The 19,561-nt window shown below is 42.4% G+C and overlaps 1 protein-coding gene across 2 annotated transcripts in view; it reads right to left on the bottom strand.

Moving 5' to 3' along the window:
• Positions 1-7,354: 7,354 nt before the first annotated feature.
• POT1 (protection of telomeres 1) overlaps positions 7,355-19,561 on the bottom strand; it is an 85,634-nt gene continuing 73,427 nt past the window's right edge. For both annotated transcript variants that reach the window (XM_070755424.1, XM_070755425.1), the window contains exon 19: positions 7,355-7,588. In XM_070755424.1, the coding sequence (XP_070611525.1) occupies positions 7,482-7,588 (107 nt within the window). In that variant the 3' untranslated portion in view covers positions 7,355-7,481. The remainder of the gene's footprint in view (positions 7,589-19,561) is intronic.

Below are 19,561 nucleotides of genomic sequence, written 5' to 3'. Positions count from 1 at the left end.
AGGACGATGGCGGGAAAGAGGGGTGGGGAGGACCAGCACCCCCATGCTTAATCCCGCCCCCAACCACGCCCCTTTCCGCCCCCACTGGGCCATAGAAAAATTGTCTTGCTGAAACTGGTCCCTGGTGGAAAAAACGTTGGGGACCACTGGACTAAACAATGTTGTCTGGTGGGACCCAGGGGAAGAGCCTTTTCTGTGGCGGCCTCTGGAACCAACTCCCCCCGGATATCAGAGTTGCCCCCACCCTCCTTGCCTTTCGTAAGCTCCTCAAAACCCACCTGTCGTCAGGCATGGGGGAATTGAAATTTTCCCTTCCCCCTAGGCTTATAGAATTCATACATGGTATGTTTGTATGTATGATTGGTTCTTTAAATTGGGGTTTTTAAGATTATTTTTAATATTAGATTTGTTTACATTGTCTTTTTATTGTTGTTAGCCGCCCCGAGTCTGTGGAGAGGGGCGGCATAGAAATCTGTAATAAATAAATAAATAAATTTCTACATAGATATGTGTTTGCATATAATGTAGGGCGTCTTGGGAGGAATAGAGAATAAATGAATATTTCTGGCTTAGAAACACTTAACATTTGTGATATATTGGTGTTCCCTGTGCTCAGTAGAAAAGTTTACTGAGATTTAATGGTTTGAAGACAGGTTTTCAGATATAATAGGAAAAAAATAGCACACACACATGTATACACAAAACTTCCATTTCCTAGGGATATTGTAAGGCTGATATGAGGTTTCCAATATTCTGTGGCAGTAAATGGGTGGCAACCGGAGGCTAATCCTTTGCTTCAGGCTAAGGAAAATGGGAGTGAAAAATAATAAAGAAGGCAACTGACTTTAGCTTTGTAGAATGAATTTTATCTTACTTAATAATTTATTGGGTGTTCATAGAAGGGACACCATCGTGTTGCTGTTGTTTCCACTGTTTTCTACTTATTTCTTTATATTTGCCATGTTTGTTGTTTTATATTTGATATTTATAAGTTTCAGTGAGTTACTGAGGAGCGTTTTCAAACTCTATCTCCTAATACCTGTATTCTGGTTGTGGAGCAAAAGTACATTCTGTTGAATACATAAAATACCGTATATACTCGAGTATAAGCCGACCCGAGTATAAGCCGAGGCACCAATTTTTGCCACAAAAACTGGGAAAACGTATTGACCCGAGTATAAGCCGAGGTTAGAAAATGCAGTGGCTACTGGTAACTTATAAAAATGGAAAACAATAAAATTACATTAATTGAGACATGTTTTAGAATATTTATTTTAAAGAAAACCAGTAAACTAGCTCTGTAAATTTAAAAGAGGGTAAACAAATTAACAATATTAACAATAAATTAAAAAGTAAAAAAAGTAGCTCGATCAGGAACAAAGCTAAAACCTAAGAGTTAAAATCCTTCAAAACTGGATTCCTTCTCATCATTAATTGGATTTACATTATTGTTCTGTTTTTATATATGCTGTGAGCCACCCTGAGTCCTTGGAGAGGGATTGCATACAAATCCAATTAAATAAACAAACAAACAAACAAACAAACAAACAAATAAGTGTATCCAAAGAAGAGCTTCAGCATTAGCTGCTGTGAGGTTATCAGCATAGAAAACCAAATAGATAGATAGATAGATAGATAGATAGATAGATAGATAGATAGATAGATAGATAGATATAGATAGAAATATAGACAGACAGACAGACAGACAGACAGACAGAAAAATAGATAGATAGATAGATAGAAATAGATAGATAGATAGAAAGAAAAATAGTTAGATAGAAAAATAGATAGATAGAAATAGATACAGATAGATAGATGATAGATAGATAGACAGATAGATAGACAGATAGATATAAAGATAGACAGACAGATAGAAAAATAGATAGATAGATAGAAAGAAATAGATACAGATAGATAGATAGATAGATAGAAAAATAGATAGATAGAAAAATAGATAGATAGAAAGATAGACAGATACAAAAAGAATTCCTGTCTAGCTCTGCCTCATAACACATTATTAGATCCTATCCAAGCAAGGACAGCAACTACCACAAAATACCATTTTTTAAACAGTTTAAATCCTTTCAAAGGAGGGGGAGGAGAATCTGACAGCAGGGGGCCTTTTTAATCCGACTCACCATTGCAAATGGCTGCCTTCTTTGCTTGAGGCAGGGAGAGGAACTACGGCGTGCCAGAGGGGACAAAAGCTGGTGCCTCCTCGCTCTGGCTCAAGCAATGGCGCCCTCGTGTGGTGACTTTGTCAATGACCCGAATATAAGCCGAGGCTGTTTTTCAGCCCATTTTTGGAGCTAAAAAACTCGGCTTATACTCGAGTATATACGGTAATTCCCAATATTCAGCAAAAAAAATGTGACATATATAATATATATATAATATATAATTATAATTTATAATTATAATATAATTAACTCAGTTCTACCCAATAATATACAGTATTGGTTAGAACTGAATTAATTATATTAATCCAGCCCTCTAAAATCATCCCAATTTTTCATGGCAAAATTAATTGCCCACCCCTGCTATAGACAAATATTTTAGACAAATGTTGTCCAGTTCCTTCTTAAAAATCTGCTGATGCACCCACAACTTCTGAAGGCAAGTTGTTCCACTGGTTGATTGTTCTTATTGTTGAGAAATTGTTAAGAAATTTCTCCATAGTTCTATGTTGCTTCTTTCTTCAGTTTCCATCAATTGCTTCTGGTCTTGCCTTGTTTTGGAGAAAAGGTTAACTTTCTCCTCTTTGTGTATTTATTTATTTATTTATTACTTAGATTTGTATGCCGCCCCTCTCCGAAGACTCGGGGCGGCTCACAACACGTGGAAACAAATCATAAATAAACTAAATTTTAAATGTTAAAGATTTAAAAAGACCCCATATACTAACAGACATAGACACAAGCATACCATATATAAATTAAACATGCCCAGGGGAAGATGTTTCAGTTCCCCCATGCCTGACAGCAAAGGTGGGTTTTAAGGAGTTTACGGAAGGCAGGAAGAGTAGGGGCAGTTCTAATCTCCGGGGGGAGTTGGTTCCAGAGGGCCGGTGCCGCCACAGAGAAGGCTCTTCCCCTGGGGCCCGCCAACCGACATTGTTTAGTTGACAGGACCCGGAGAAGGCCCACTCTGTGGGACCTAATCGGTCGCTGGGATTCGTGCGGCAGGAGGCGGTCTCGGAGATATTCTGGTCCAATGCCATGAAGGGCTTTAAAGGTCATAACCAACACTTTGAATTGTGACCAGAAACTGATCGGCAGCCAATGCAGACTGCGGAGTGATGGTGAAACATGGGCATACCTAGGTAAGCCCATGACTGCTCTCGCAGCTGCATTCTGCACGATCTGAAGTTTCCGAACACTTTTCAAAGGTAGCCCCATGTAGAGAGCATTACAGTAGTCGAACCTCGAGGTGATGAGGGCATGAGTGACTGTGAGCAATGAGTCCCCGTCCAGATAGGGCCGCAACTGGTGCACCAGGCGAACCTGGGCAAACGCCCCCCTCGCCACAGCTGAGAGATGTTTTTCTAATGTGAGCTGTGGATCGAGGAGGACGCCCAAGTTGCGGACCCTCTCTGAGGGGGTCAATAATTCCCCCCCCAGGGTAATGGACGGACAGATGGGATTGTCCTTGGGAGGCAAAACCCACAGCCACTCCGTCTTATCCGGGTTGAGCTTGAGTCTGTTGATGACTTCAGGAGTTGATCTTTTGAACTGTTCTACCAAGTGGGGTTGGCAGCATTACACAAGTATATTGTAGTGTATAAATACTGTATGTGAATGTTTAAAACTTTATTTTTATTTTACTATATTAACTATACTTATATTTGCTTCCAAATTGTTTGTTTTTTTCTTTCCTTTTCACATTTAATGTTTAGTCAGTGTATTATTAAATCTTTATTATTACATTTTTAAAAATAAAAAACTCATAAATTATTAGTGTAAATTGTTAGAACTTTATAAGTAAAATTTTCCCAATGGAAATAATACATTTGATTGAATGGTATATTGAAATTTCAAGTTTTAATTGTTTTAATAATCAGCATCTTTCAAAAGACTTGCATTGTATGATGTTTCTCCTTAATATGATTGTGTTCCTGTGTGTACTAAATCTCTGATTACTTACAAATTTATATTCAAATGGTATTATTTATAACCATTAGCATGAGCAGAATCATTTTAATTAAATTACGAAAAAGAGTAGTAAAAGTTATTGATATAGTGACTGAAGTCTATTAGTGGAAAACAGATGCTCTGGGAGAGTTCAGCAGGTGTTCTACAGTTCTTCTTGGCCTTTGAATCTATCTTACTGCATAGCCCAAAATATTCTAATGACTAACCAGTGGCCTGAAATAAAAGCTGCCAACCATTTTAAAACCTGTGCTGAGCAGCCACTTGTTTTGGCAAGAAATTAAAAATAAGTGGTAAAAATTTAGATTACAAATACAGTAATACCTCATCTTACGAACTTAATTGGTTCCAGGACGAGGTTCGTAAGGTGAAAAGTTCGTAAGATGAAACAATGTATCCCATAGGAATCAATGGAAAAGCAAATAATGCGTGCAAGCATTATGTGTGGAGGGGGGGGAGAAATTTTCGGTGACGGCAAAGGAGAATCCCGGCGCTTCAGCTTCAGGCAAGGCTCCCTTGACAAGATGCCCCCTTCCTTCTCCTCCTCTGGAGCCCGTGGAGACATGCTCCCCTTTTTCTCCCCGGACAAAGAAGTGGCGCCCAATTGAAGTAATGATCCGGAGTCCTAATCCGGCCGCTGCTTCTCCTCCTTCTAATCCTAAACAGCCCCATCCAGGAGAAACCACTCTGTCCTCTTCGCCCCTCCTGCCCATCGGAAAGAGAAACAGAGGAAGGGAAAGAGAGAGGGGAGAGTGTGTGTGTGTGTGTGAGAGAGAGAGAGGCTGACTGACTCTCCTTTGCAATGACACCAGAAGCTGCCTGTTGGCTATGCTGGGCTCGCCCCCTGGATGCGCGGGTTTCAGATTCCCCCCCCCCATTTGTATGACGAGGGGTTTGTAAGACGCGGTTTCACTGTATATGGAAATAAAAACAATAGATTTTTTAAAAGTTGACTGAATGTACAGTCATCACATCTCTAACTTCTGCATTGTAAATCCTATACTTACCATACTATACACCTTATCATACATCAGAAAACCTCTTTACATTGAAATTCTAACTGCTTCGTGGACTTCCTATAAAGCTCTCTCCACAGCATTTTCTTCGACTTACAAAAATGATGAACATAACTATATTTAGGAGCATTAGGAGTAATCAATAGGTAATGCAAGGCAATCTGTATCTGTCAATTAATTCAATCGTAGGCAAATATTAAATCCCACTGAAATAAGCAGAAATGTTTGGCTGTGGCAGCGCTGCATAGTAACCAAGGCCTGATATGAATATTAAACTCGCTGAGTATTTTAATATTTCAAAAATGTCAATTTTTTAAAAAAACCACGTAGCTAATAATACCAGGCTTCCAAATTACTGTCAGAGGCACATGCTCTTTGCAAGATGATAATCTGGTCAGTTTTAGAAAATAATTATATTCGCTCTTCAGTTGAGAGATTCTGATGACATTTTGCCCTCATAAATGACAAAATACATCCCCATGGCTGTAGGCACCGACCAGCGGCCATCTCCCCATGCCAAATGACAGCCCTGACAGGCCAGAGCTGACAGTCTGTCCAAAGGAATACTGTGCTAGGAGTAGCTCTGTGCAGAAACCTCCCAGGTATTTGGTGGAAGACACACATTATAGGGGTGAAAAAAGATTTACATATACAGTATATTCTTCCATGTTCTACAGCACGCACAATTATACCTATTTTGATATAAATTCAACACACACAGAGAGAGATAACAACACTGGAAGACAATAAAAACGCAACCAGCAGTAATTTGTTTCAATTTTCAGAATCAGACTGAAAAATCTTAATATTTTAAACTAGTAACTAAACCAGATTATACATAAGAGGAAAGTGGATTAGTAGAAATGTAACCTAAGACCAAATTTAGCTGTTTAGATTACATGCAATCTCTTAGGAAATGCATTAAAAACGTAACCACATGCATCACTTAATGAAAGGATTTGTTGGGGGGGGGGTGTGTAATTTAATCATCCCCTAATGTATGCCTGTATCACATCTTTGATTCAAATACTATTACTTTAATGCATGTGTTTTATATGCACAATCAGGAGCATTCTAGTGAAGTGGGCATTGCAGCTTTAGCTCCTGGGTCCCCCCCCCCACCTTCTTTCTGCATAAAAGAGATTGCTCTATTGTTTTGGAATAATAAAATATAAAGCTAACTGTATTTTAAACACTCAAATTAAATTGTAAATGGAGCTACTGCATTGAAATAATTACAGTAATTATATGGAAACCATGTAGTATTGGTGGTGAACCCTTGCATACAAAAGCTGCACCTCTCTTTTAACAATTGTTTGCTTTAATGGACTTAAATCTGTGCTTCCTAGTTCTTACATCGAAATCCTCTGGCATGACAGCAATTAAGCTGGGCTCAGAATAGCTTATGAATCAAATATAGATGGTCCTGGTTTAATGACCATTACTTTGGCACTGAATGACAGTCATGGTAGCCATGACTGGTTCTTTATACTTACTGCTATTGCAGTGTCCCTACGGTCACATGATGGTGATTTGTGACCTTCCTTGCTGACTTCTGAGAAGCAAAGTCAATAGGGCCCTGGCAGAAAGTTGAAAGTCACTTTCACTTAATCAGCCGCAGTGGTGCAGTGGTTAGAATGCAGTATTGCAGGCTAATTCTGCCCACTGCCAGCAATTCGAACTTGACCGACTCAAGGTTGACTCAGTCTTCCATCCTTCCTAGGTCAGCAAAATGGGAACCCAGATTGTTGGAGCCAATATGCTGATTCTGTAAACCGCTTAGAAAAGGCTCTCAAGCTCTACAAAGTGGTATATAATTCTAAGTGCTATTGCTAATTATTGTGATGTCCTCACTTAACAATGGCAACTGAGGCTGCCAAAACTGCCATTGCTAAGTGATGTGGTCACACAGTGTTTTAACTTGTGACCATGTTGGAGCTTCCAGTCCAAATTAGCATAATTGAGAACTACCTATAGATCAGTTGTGCTTATACCTCACACAAGAAAAAAATAGTTTAAAGGACTGTGAAACATTCAGGATTCAGCTGGTTATAGAGATTAAGAATTTGGATGTAGCAGTAGTATAGTAACTTAATGTTCATTAAATTATCCCGAAAAAAAGACAAAGAAATTTCAATGAACAGGGATGGGTTTTCTGTAGAGAAAAACAGAATACACCACATCTAAACATACTCTTAAACAGTTCTTTATTTAAGCATATCATAGAAAAGTACATTATAAAAAAAACCCAGTCTGCTTATTTATTCAAGTGAAGTTTTAAAAATTATAACCTTTGAATCATCTCAGCAGTTAGATCTCAAACTTCAGCTATTGTAGTATCAAAAATTCGATAGAAAATTCGCTTTTCTGTTCCATCTTGGACATAATAAGATTTGATGAAGCATTCAAGCCACGGGAAGCCATCTATAAATGAAAGGCAAATGAAATGAGAGGGATTCTTTTTTAAATATTGCACTTTATCAGTATGGCCTGTTTCAAAATAGATTTTACAGGGCTGGAAACATTAATGTAATGGTGAAACTGCTTCACTGGAGTGTCACTTTGTGAAATAAATGTAAAAAAATAATTAGCCCCCCCCCCAAAATTCAGCATAAAATTCATATACAGTGATCCCCTGAGTTTCGCGATCTCGATCTTTGCGAAATGCTATATCGCGATTTTTCCACCAGATGACGTCACTCCCTTCCTTTCTCATCTTTCTCTCTCTCTCTTTCTCTATCTTGCTTCTTCCTCTCTCACACTCTCTTCCTCCCTCTCTCATCTCTTTCTTTCCTTCTCTCTCTTTCTCTATCTCTCCCCCTCTTGCTCTCGAGCGGCAGGCGGCACCCAGGGAAGGTTCCTTCGGCCGCCCAGCAGCTGATCTGCTCGGCAGCGCAGTAGCAGCGAGGAGCCGAAGATGGGGTTTCTCCTTTGCGTGGGCAACGGGGAAACCCCATCTTCGGCTCCTCGCTGCTACTGCGCTGCCGAGCAGATCAGCTGCTGGGCGGCCGAAGGAACCTTCCCTGGGTCTTCAACTCCCAGAGCGGCGGACAAGCGGCGGCCGGACAAGCGGCGGCCGGACAAGAAAAGCGGCGGGCGGACAAGCGGCGGCTGGACAAGCGGCGGCCAAGCGGAAAAGCGGCGGACAAGCGGGCAGGCAGGCGGCTCCTCAGCTGCTGGGTCTTCCCAGGTGCGGAAGTAAAAACACCATCTGCGCATGTGCGGCCATGGAAAAAGGGGCGCGCATGCGCAGATGGTGTTTTTACTTCCGCACCACTACATTGCGAAAAATCGAGTATCGCGAGGGGTCTTGGAACGTAACCCTCACGATACTCGGGGGATCACTGTATCTCAAAAGGCAGTTGTGATTGTATCAGATATTTGTACTTCTTAAGAGGAAAATCTATTTCTTAGCAATCCGTTTCATCTCATGAATTCAATTGTAGTCCTTGCTCCTACAGAAATAATTTGTTGATACAACACAAAATTATGCAGAAGCTAGCTTCTCCCTCAAAAGCATCACACATCTTTAATTCACAAACACAAAATATATAGTGAGGAACATAAACTACTTTTGCAGCAAACAAGACTAATCCTGCTGGAAACGCACAGATTGCATTTAGGTTTATAAATCTTTTTGTGAGGCTTATGGGAAGAAAAGCATTTATAAAGATTAGAAAAAACAACTTACACCATCTGTGACTTTGTTTGAAGGGACAGTAAATCATTTACATGTGATTTTGTCTGATATGGTTAACATCTCACAATGCAATGTAGTTCTTACCCCAAACATAATGGAAGTGTCATATAAAAAAGAATAGGACTCCACCATTCTGGAGAATACAGTGATCCCTCGATTTTCGCGGGGGTTGCGTTCCCAGACTGCCCGCGAAAGTCAAATTTCCGCAAAGTAGAGATGCGGAAGTAAAAACACTATTTTTGGCTATGGACAGCCAAAAACTACCCCCACGCACCCTTTTCCAAGGCCGCGCAAGGAGCCGGGTTTGAAGTTGGGGGCGGGGAGCAATGAAAGTGTGGAGGCCGGCAAAGATTGTTTTTAATGTCGGCCGCCCCTGTCCCCCCAGCGCCTCCGCCCCCCTTGCCACTACCCCCCGCCCACCCGATCCGCCCCTCTCACCGGCTTTCTTGGGACACGGGTCCTCCTGCAGCAGCGCTGGCGGCTACGGCTTCTCATCCTCCTCATTCGGCCACTAGCCGCTCTGAGCGCTTTGAGAATGCTGGCCCTGCCCCTCTCACAGTCCCTTAGCTGAGAGCGCTTTCGTCCCAGCTATCAGCGAGGGGGCTGCAGGAGAGGCGGGGCAGGCGTTCTCACAGAGAGGGAGAGAGAGAGTGAGAAAGAGAGAGAGAGAGAGAGAGCAAGCAAGAGGGGGGAGAGTGGAAGGTAGAGAGAGAAATGATAGAAAAAAGGGGAGAAAAAAAGAGAAATGAGAAAATGATTGAAGCAGAGAATGACAGGAAAGAACGAGAAAGAGAGAGAGAAGTGACTCTTGGTGATGACGTATGACGTCATCGGGTGGGAAAAATCGTGGTATAGAAAAAAAATCGTGGAGTATTTTTTAATTAATATATTTTGAAAAACCGTGGTATAGCCGTTTCGCAAAGTTTGAACCCGCGAAAATCGAGGGATCACTGTACTCCTTTTCTCCAATGCAACATGGATCTTCTCTTGCAAAGTTATACTTTTCTATATATTCACTCTTTAAGATTCATCAACTTTACTAGAAATCAAAACTGTCCCAAAGGCCTCTTCTATCCAATTAGGCTTAATCTGCCATGTCTTCATCTTATTTTCAAGTATAGCAGCTCTTTTCACCAATTAGTTTTATGAAATTAAGCCTGTCGGTTTGCCATCTACATTTCATTGTCATCTCTACCAGTCCTTCTCAGACTATAGGTTAGTGATGGTGAACCTTTTTTGGTTTGCATGCCAAAAGTGTGTGTGTGTCTGTGTTTGCGTGTGCGCGCTTGCGTGCTATAATGCGTGCACTTGCCCAAACCCCTTTCCTCACCCTCCCACATGCATTCCCCCCCGTGCTGCCCCTGTACATGTGCACAATCCCCCCAGTCTCCACGCATATGCACAGGCCTCAATTAAGCCTAGGATGGTGGTGACAAACAAACAAACGGGCAACTGGAAGTTTGGAAAAAACGACTTTTGGTTTGCCCATTGTGCTTTTTTTTTTTGCACTCGGGAAGACTCGGGGAAACTTCCTGAAGTCCCAAAGTGTGAAAAACAGCACAACAGGCAAACCAGAAGTGCATTTTCAAAAGCTTCGGTTTATCCGTTGAGCTGTTTTTTGCACTCCGGGTTTTTAGGAAGCTTCCCTGAGCCCTCCGAGTGCAAAAACCAGAACAATGGGCAGACCAGACCTCCATTATTCTGAACTTCCGTTTTGCACATGGTGAGGGTTTTTTTGCACTCTGGAGCTTCAGGATGCTTCCCTGAAGGATCTAGAGGGTGAAACAACCTTCCTCAAGGCCGAAGATTATCTGGCCAGCATACAAATGTGTGCTGGAACTGACATAGAGCAACATCTTGCGTGACCTCCGATATGGCTCCGTGTGCCATAGGTTGCAGCATGCGCAGCATAGGTTCACCATCATGGCTACAGGTCAATGATACATAGTGAACTGGGGTGGTAAATAATCTCATATACCTACCTTTTAAGTTATGAAATGACAAATTTAAAGGATAGATCTCAAATATCTGTGAACACGGGCTGCAAAGAACAGTCCCTAAACTGCCCTAATAATATTTTGGGGGAAGTGGTGAAGGTGGAAAAGAAGGACTCCATTATCTTTTCCAAGAACAGAGTGACAATGCAATTTCTGTCTCAAAAATATTGTGTATCTTTGAAGGCAATTCTTTCTTGCTCAGTTGCTTGATCTGCCCCACAGATTTTTAGGCACTTCGCAACCACACAGATTTTCTTCATGATGACCTGTTCTTAAGCTGGACCTTCAGTTCTTCCAATCATGCACCCGTTACATTTTTAGCATTCAAATGATTAGTGGTGGGGTTTTTTTTCTTTTCAGGATGATCTTGCATAGCATTGAGCCGGGGTGGCACAGCAGGTAGAGTGCTGTACTGCAGGCCACTGACGCTGACTGTAGATCTGAAGGTCAGCGGTTCAGATCTCATCACCGGCTCAAGGTTGACTCAGCCTTCCATCCTTCCGAGGTGGGTAAAATGAGGACACGGATTGTGGGGGCAATATGCTGGCTCTGTTAAAAAGTGCTATTGCTAACATGTTGTAAGCCGCCCTGAGTCTAAGGAGAAGGGCGGCATAAAATTTGAACGAATGAATGAATGAATGAATGAATGAATGAATGAATGAATGAATGAATAAATAAATGTTTGAGGGCTAGCTTGGTGTAGTGGTTAAGGTATCAGGCTAGAAACCCGAAGATTGTGAGATCTACTGTAGGCAGTATAACCTTAGGTACAAAGCCAATTGGGTGACCATGGGCCAATCACTGTCTCTCGTCCCAAGGTAGGTTTTTCCACTTCTAAAAAAACATTGCCAAAAAAACCCTGCAGAGACTTGTACAAGCAGTCCCCATAGATTTTATACAATTGAATGGGAGAATGTAACCCACCCACTCCCACCAGAATATACACTCAAAACAAAATAACCAACATAAAAACATAGCTTTGGCAAATGTTTTGCTGCAATAAAAAAAGAGAAAAGTTAAGTCTTGATTTCCTGTCAAAGAAAGTTTACTAAATAGCAAAATATTTCAGACAGAACTTTTCAGTAAACCTCAATGCTTCAATACATCTCAAGGCAAATCACTGATGTATTTTTGATCTGCAATTCTCTAACAAAGGTCACTGAGTGAATTTATTTTTAGACTATAATGGATGAATCTAATTGCTTAGGTTCATAGCAACTGGTTTCTGACCTTGGTTTGTGAAAAGAATTGGCAACCTGGTCGACATCCTACTTAGCTTTTTTAAAAAATTAGCTTGGAAGTAATCACATTTATATTGCATCTTTCTACCTATAGAAACAGGAAATTGGCAGCTCTCTATGCTGGCTTTCATGTTAATACTTATGATTCCAAAATATGTTAATAGGCTTTTCTTTGTTATACTTGATAGCAGCAGTTTTGTGACATGCTGTAATAGCTTCTCTTATTCAAGGCAAAACATTGCCGGAATACCGAAAATGACCTAACAAACATTTTCTCTCTTCTTTTATTCACTCCAATTATTTGACAGGTAATACCTGCACACACACACACACACACACACACACACATATATTTTCATAGATTTTCACGGGTACAGGTATGACGGTCTTGGAATATTCGGGTTTCTTCCCATGTAGGATTTGGAAATTTCTGGCGACGTTTCGACGAGGTCCCACTCGTCATCTTCAGGCTGGTGTTTCTGTCCTTGTTCTAGGGCGAACACAGTGAGACCTGAGCTGCATTCCTTCTATAAATACTGGTGGCTGGGTGTGGTTTGATGGCTCAGCAATTGCCTGCTGTGTAGAAACTTCCTGGTGAGTCAGTGGGGTAACAATTGGGGTCGTTGATGTAGCTGAGGTATGCTGATTAGTTAATGGTTGTGGATTAGGCGTGATATCCTGAGTAGTTGGAGCTTGCAGGCCACTTGATTGTTTTGCAATGTGTGTTCTGAGTCTGGTTTCAGTTTCTATGGCTGGGGTACGTTTGAGGGCTGGTTTCCAGATGTCTGGTAGGCGGGAGGTATCATCCCGCTTGTTCATATTTTGGGGATGAATAATCATGGAAGCCATGAATAATCATGGAAGCCATCGAGATAGAAAAACATCCCCACTGACTCATCAGAAAGTTTCTACACAGCAGGCAATTGCTGAGCCATCAAACCACACCCAGCCACCAGTATTTATAGAAGGAAGGCAGCTCAGGTCTCGCTGTGTTCGCCCTAGAACAAGGACAGAAACACCAGCCTGAAGATGACGAGCGGGACCTCATCGAAACGTCGCCAGAAATTTCCAAATCCTACATGGGAAGAAACCCGAATATACCAAGACCGTCATACCTGTACCCGTGAAAATCTACAAACACACACACACACACACACACACACACACACATATATAACATACAATTTCCTCACACATCTCAATAGCCTACACCTCAAAATACAATTTACTATGGAAACAGAAACCAATGATCAACTTCCCTTTCTGGATGTACTAATCTATAAAAAACCCAATGGCACCCTAGGACACACCATCTACAAAAAGAAAACCCATTCCAACCGTTATTTAAATGCACACTCCCACCACCACCCAGCACAGATCACCTCAGTAGCCAAAACTCTCATCACCAGAACCAAACGCCTATCTGAAAATGAGCACTTAAAAACTGAATTGAACAAACTCAAAGATGTATTAATTTCTAATGGATTCGAAAGGAAAACTATTACAAACCTAATCAAAAAAGAGACACCCCCCAAAAATCAAGACCAAGAACAGGATAATGGTACCACCCTCCTCCCTTACATCAAGGGCACCACAGACAAAATTAGTAAAATCCTACACAAACATAATATCAAAACTTCATTTGTCACTAACCAAAAAATATCAAACATCCTAAAAAACCCAAAAGATAAAATCCAACTAGAACACCAAGGAATCTATGAAATCCCTTGCAAAACATTTGCAGCCACATACATTGGACAAACCAATTGAAGAGTGAGCGCACACATTGCAGAACATAAGAATGCAGTTAAAAAAGAAGAAAAGACTTCCTCCCTTGTCCAGCACATTAAAAAAATAGGGCACGAAATTGACTTTGAAAAAACTAAATTACTTTCCAAAACAGAAAATTTATACAGAAGAATTACTATGGAAGCAATATAGATAGAAAAACACCCCCTCTGCATGAATAAAAGAGATGATACGTCCCGCCTACCAGAGATTTGGAAACCAGCCTTAAACAAAAAAACATATCATAATCATCACCATGTCAATCCTTCAAGCAATTGTGATTCCACCAACCAATCAAATCACTAAAACATAGTCACCCAATCTATTTGCTACATTCAAACCAAATCTCCACCCTCAAAACTATATATAAGGAACAAATGACAGTTGCAAACATTCCATATTTACAACAGCACGAAGCTCAAAACTTCAGCCTGATGATGGTGAATGTGATTTCACCGAAACGTCGCATAGACACTCAAAACATTACACGGGGCAAAACCCGAACTCAGAACTATCTATCTATCTATCTATCTATCTATCTATCTATCTATCTATCTATCTATCTATCTATCTATCTATCTATCTATCTATCTATCTATCTATCTATCTAACTACAGTGGTACCTCTACTTAAGAATGCCTCTACTTAAGAACCATTTTCTACTTAAGAACCTGAGCCCGGCCAGTTTCCTGCCATTCCCCCTTTAATCCCGGCCATCTCGAACTGCCAGAGGAGCATTTTGGTGGCGCTTAAGGAGGCTTTGGCAGTCCAGAGCGAACAAAGCATTTTCCTTTCTCTGGGCGCTTGGACAGGGAATAAACCTCTACCCAGAGAAAAGAAACGCTCCCTTCACTCTGGGCAGCCGAGGAATCACTACAGCAAAGGAAAGGCGCTGGCTACAAAGCAAGTGAGCAAGAAGAGACGGGAGCCCTTCAGCATGGGAAGGAAGAGGCAGCAGGTAGCAGCAGCCAGTGTATGGGAGGCAGCCTCGCGCAGGGCGTATGGGAGGCGTGTGCTCCTCCTTGCTGTCTCAGAGTCCCTCTTTTATTTTTAACCCTTAAAGTTTTGGATTTTTTAAAATTCCCCTTACCTCACCTTCTTCCTTACCTCCTCCTCTTCTTCCTCCTCCACCTCCCATCCAAATTCCGAGCTTTTATTTTTTTCCTAATGGGTTTGCATGCATTATTTGCTTTTACATTGATTCCTATGGGAAAAATTGCTTCTACGTAAAGTAGAACGTTTCTACTTAAGAACCTGGTCATGGACCAAATTAAGTTCTTAAGTAGAGGTACCACTGTACCTTTTAGATGCAATTCAACATCTTGGCTAGAGATTTTTGCTGGACTATCTGAAGAACTGCTTTCATAATAAAAGTTTGTGTTTTCACTGTTCAGAAATTAGGAACAGTATCTCCCTACTATAGAAACAAGGTTTCACTGACTCCTTGTTCTTCTTGTTAAAGATAGGAAAAAATCTGTTCTTTGTATGGATCCCTTTGTGCTTCCGTTACTCTAGAGCAGTGATGGGCAACCTTTTGAGCTTGGTGTGTCAAAATTCGCCAAAAAACCAAGCATAACTCGGGTGGTGTGTCACCTTGAGAAAAAAACATAATTTTGTGATATTTATAGTTTAAATCAGTGTTTCCCAACCTTTTTTGAGCCGCGGCACATTATTCAAATTTACAAAATCCTGGGGAACATTGAGCGGGGGGGGGGGGGGGAAGTTTGGTCAAAAAATATCTCTCTTCCTCCCTTTCGCTCTATTTCTCTCTCTCCCTCATTCTCTCTCCCTTCCTTCCTCTTTCTTTCCCCCTCTCTATCCATCTCTCTGTTTCTCCCTTCCTTCCTCCCTTTTTTGCCCTCCTTCTCTCTCCCTCCTTCCCTCCCTCAGTGTCTTTCCCTCACCCTCCTTCCCCCCTCTTTCTCTCTCTCTCTTGCTTTCTCTCTCTCTCTTGCTGTCTTTCTCTCTTTCTCTCTCCCCCTCTCCCTCTTTCTCTCTTGCTATCTCTCTTTCTCTCTTTTTTTTGCTTTCTCTCTTTCTCTCCCCCACTCTCTCCTTCTCTTACTATCTCTTTCTCTCTCTCCTGCTATCTCTTTCTCTCTCTTTCTCTCCCCCCTCTCCCTCTCTTTTTCTCTCTCTCCCTCTCTTGCTATCTCTTTCTCTCTTTCTTTCCCCCCTCTCTCCCTCTCTCTTTCTCTCTCTCCCTCTCTTGCTATCTCTTTCTCTCTTTCTTTCCCCCCTCTCTCCCTCTCTCTTTCTCTCTCTCCCTCTGTTGCTATCCCCCCTCTCTCTTTCTCTCTCTCCCTCTCTTGCTAACCCCCTCTCTTGCTATCTCTTTCTCTCCCCCCTCTCCCTCTCTTTCTCTCTCCCTCTCTTGCAATCTTTCTTTCTCTTTCTCTCCTCCCCTCTCCCTCTCTCTTTCTCTCTCTCTCTCCCCCTCTCTCTTTCTCTCTCTCCCTCTCTTGCTAACTCCCTCTCTCCCTCTCTTGCTATCTTTCTTTCTCTCTCTCCCTCTGTTGCTATCCCCACTCTCTCTTTCTCTCTCCCTCTCTTGTTAACCCCCTCTCTCTCTTTCTCTCTCTCCCTCTCTTGCTAACCCCCTCTCCCTCTCTCCCTCTCTTGCTATCTTTCTTTCTCTCTCTCCCTCTGTTGCTATCCCCACTCTCTCTTTCTCTCTCCCTCTCTTGCTAACCCCCTCTCTCCCTCTCTTGCTATCTCTTTCTCTCCCCCCTCTCCCTCTCTTTCTCTCTCCCTCTCTTGCAATCTCTTTCTTTCTCTTTCTCTCCTCCCCTCTCCCTCTCTCTTTCTCTCTCTCTCCCCCTCTCTCTTTCTCTCTCTCCCTCTCTTGCTAACCCCCTCTCCCTCTCTCCCTCTCTTGCTATCTTTCTTTCTCTCTCTCTCCCCCCCTCTCTCTTTCTCTCTCTCCCTCTGTTGCTATCCCCACTCTCTCTTTCTCTGTCCCGCTCTTGCTATCTCTTTCTCTCCCCCCTCTCTCCTTCTCTTTTTCTCTCAGCAGCGGCAGCAGGGTGATCAGCTGTGAGGCAGAGCTCCGGAACCGAGGCACCGACGGCGGCGGCTAGACATGTTGCTAGACGCCGTACATGCTGGCGTTGCGCTGGGCATGGACGTGGGGCTGGAGCCTCCGTCCCAGCCCAGCCAGCAGGTAAGTGCCAGGCACGCAATTCCAGCATGTCCAGCCCCCGGCGTCGGTGCCTCTGTTCCGGAGCTCCGCCTCACAGCTGACCACCCTGGCGCCTCCCCACGGGTACTGCCCACTGCCGCCACCCTCCCACCAGCTGAAACGTCCGGCCGGGGCGATTCTTCCCCCGGCCGAACAGGCATGCGCGCGCCCAGCTGGGAGGCGGTGTTCTCGGGCCCCCCCCAGCTGAAACTGAAGTCCGGCCGGGGCGATTCTTCCCCCGGCCGGACAGGCATGCCTGTGCTGCCAAAGGCAGCGTGTCGGCGAGCCTGCGCTCTGTGCAGACGCGCCCAGCTAGGAGGCGGTGTTCTCACGCGCCCCCCAGCTGAAACTGACATCCGGCCGGGGCGATTCTTCCCCCGGCCGGACAGGCATGCGCGCGCCCAGCTGGGAGGCGGTGTTCTCGGGCCGCCCCAGCTGAAACTGACGTCCGGCCGGGGCGATTCTTCCCCTGGCCGGACAGGTATGCTTGTGCTGCCAAAGGCAGCGTGTGGGCGAGCCTGCGCTCTGCTCTCCCGCGTGTCACCTAAAATGGCTACGCGTGTCAGTGCTGACACGCGTGTCATAGGTTCGCCATCACTGCTCTAGAGAATTCTACAGTGGAGAATTCTAACCGCTACTACCGTTGTTTTCCTTGCTCAGAAATAATATCTAAGAATATGATTCCAAGATATTTGGTGCTGGGTTATTTTATTCTAATTTCCCCCTGCTTTCTTATTTCATAAATGACATTTTTCCCTATTCACTTTATGTCTCTCTATTGCAATGGAGTTCCATTAGAACTCTACTATTTTTGGCTATTTCGTCTCCTGCAACTAGTAATAATCAAGATACAGTAGTCCCTCGCTATACCGCGCTTCACCTACTGCGGCTTCACTTCATCGCGGGTTTCTGAGGAAATCGATCGGCAGATTTAAACAGCCTGCCGAACTCGATCGGCAGGTTTTTCAAAAAATAAAAATAAAAATCTAAAATTGTAAATACTGTATTTAAATACTGTATCTAAAATAAATACTGTGTGGGAAGGGCTTATAAACACTTAAAACAATGAAAACTTACCAAACAATTACAATATAAATACTTAAATAAGTACTATCAGTCGATAAATTCCCCATCGCGGATTTCACCTATCGCAGCCAGGTCTGGAACGTAACACCAGCGATAGGTGAGGGACTACTGTATTATGAGTAATGGTTATATAATCAATCAAAAATTCAAAATGGATTTGGTCCTTTTGTCCAGCTATTGAATCTTTCCCAATAATCTGGAATAGACAGGTGTTATTGTTTAATAATAATGAAGGTAATGTCTTAGAATGGAAGCTATTCTAAGTAAAGCTGCCTTTTGCAATTGATTGATGGTGATTTTGTTAATGCTAAGTGGTACTCATGTGGTGCTCCATATGTTTTGGGATGGCACCAAGACTCTTATTACTATTGGTACTATCTTTGATTTTTTCTTTTTGCTAGTTATTCTACTTCTATGTGGAAGTCTTTGTATTTTGTGAGGATGATGATGATGGCGAAATTTATATGTTGCCTGACTTTAATTTACAAATGATTTAAACACAAGCAGAAACAAAAAAAAAGGTAGACATAGCAGAATAATAAACCAGGTAGAAAAAAAGAAAGAAAACAACCTAACTTAAAAGGAAGGTATAGCCATCTTTGCCAACTGCTTAGGCAATGAACTAGACCTTCAAGATCCTTCAAAATAGCAGAGTGGATCTATTTGGATTTTAGGGGAAACCTCCTTCCACAGGGCACTGCAACAGAGAAGGCACACTTCCAAGATCCCGATAAATGGCACTGCTTAATTAAATATGTCAGCTCTGCCATATTAAAAAGGATAGACAATGGGAGAGAGTTCAACACGTTCCTTCTTTATCCTTCAACCTACACCTTTCATTCCTCTTTTGCAGTTCTAGTAGATATCTAGAAGCCCATTCAAATTACAGAGGGATAGAATCAAGATCATGAGAAGCGCTGATACCACTTTATAAGGCCTTGGTAAGGCCACACTTGGAATACTGCATTCAGTTTTGATCGCCACAATGCAAAAAGGATGTTGAGACTCTAGAAAAAGTGCAGAGAAGAGCGACAAAGATGAGTAGGGGACTGGAGGCTAAAACATATGACAAACGGTTGCAGGAACTGGGCATGGCTAGTTTAATGAAAAGAAAGACATGATAACAGTGTCTCAATATCTCAGGAGTTAACACAAAGAAGAAGGAGTCAAACTATTATCCAAAGCACCTGACGGTAGTACAAGAAGCAATGGGTGAAAACTAAACAAGGAGAGAAGTAACTTAGAACTAAGGAGAAATTTCCTGAGAGTTAGAACAAATCAGTGGAACAGCTTGCCTCCAGAAGTTGTGAATGCTCCAACACTGGAAATTTTTAAGAAGATGTTGGATAACAATCCGCCTGAAGTAGAGTAGGGTTTCCTTTCCTGAGCAGGGGGTTGGACTAG

The sequence above is a fragment of the Erythrolamprus reginae genome, chromosome 6 (assembly GCF_031021105.1).
Source record: "Erythrolamprus reginae isolate rEryReg1 chromosome 6, rEryReg1.hap1, whole genome shotgun sequence".
In the NCBI taxonomy this organism is placed as follows: Eukaryota; Metazoa; Chordata; class Lepidosauria; order Squamata; family Dipsadidae; genus Erythrolamprus; species Erythrolamprus reginae.
Note: the sequence above shows the minus strand (reverse complement) of the source record. Positions and strands in the feature narration are given on the sequence as shown.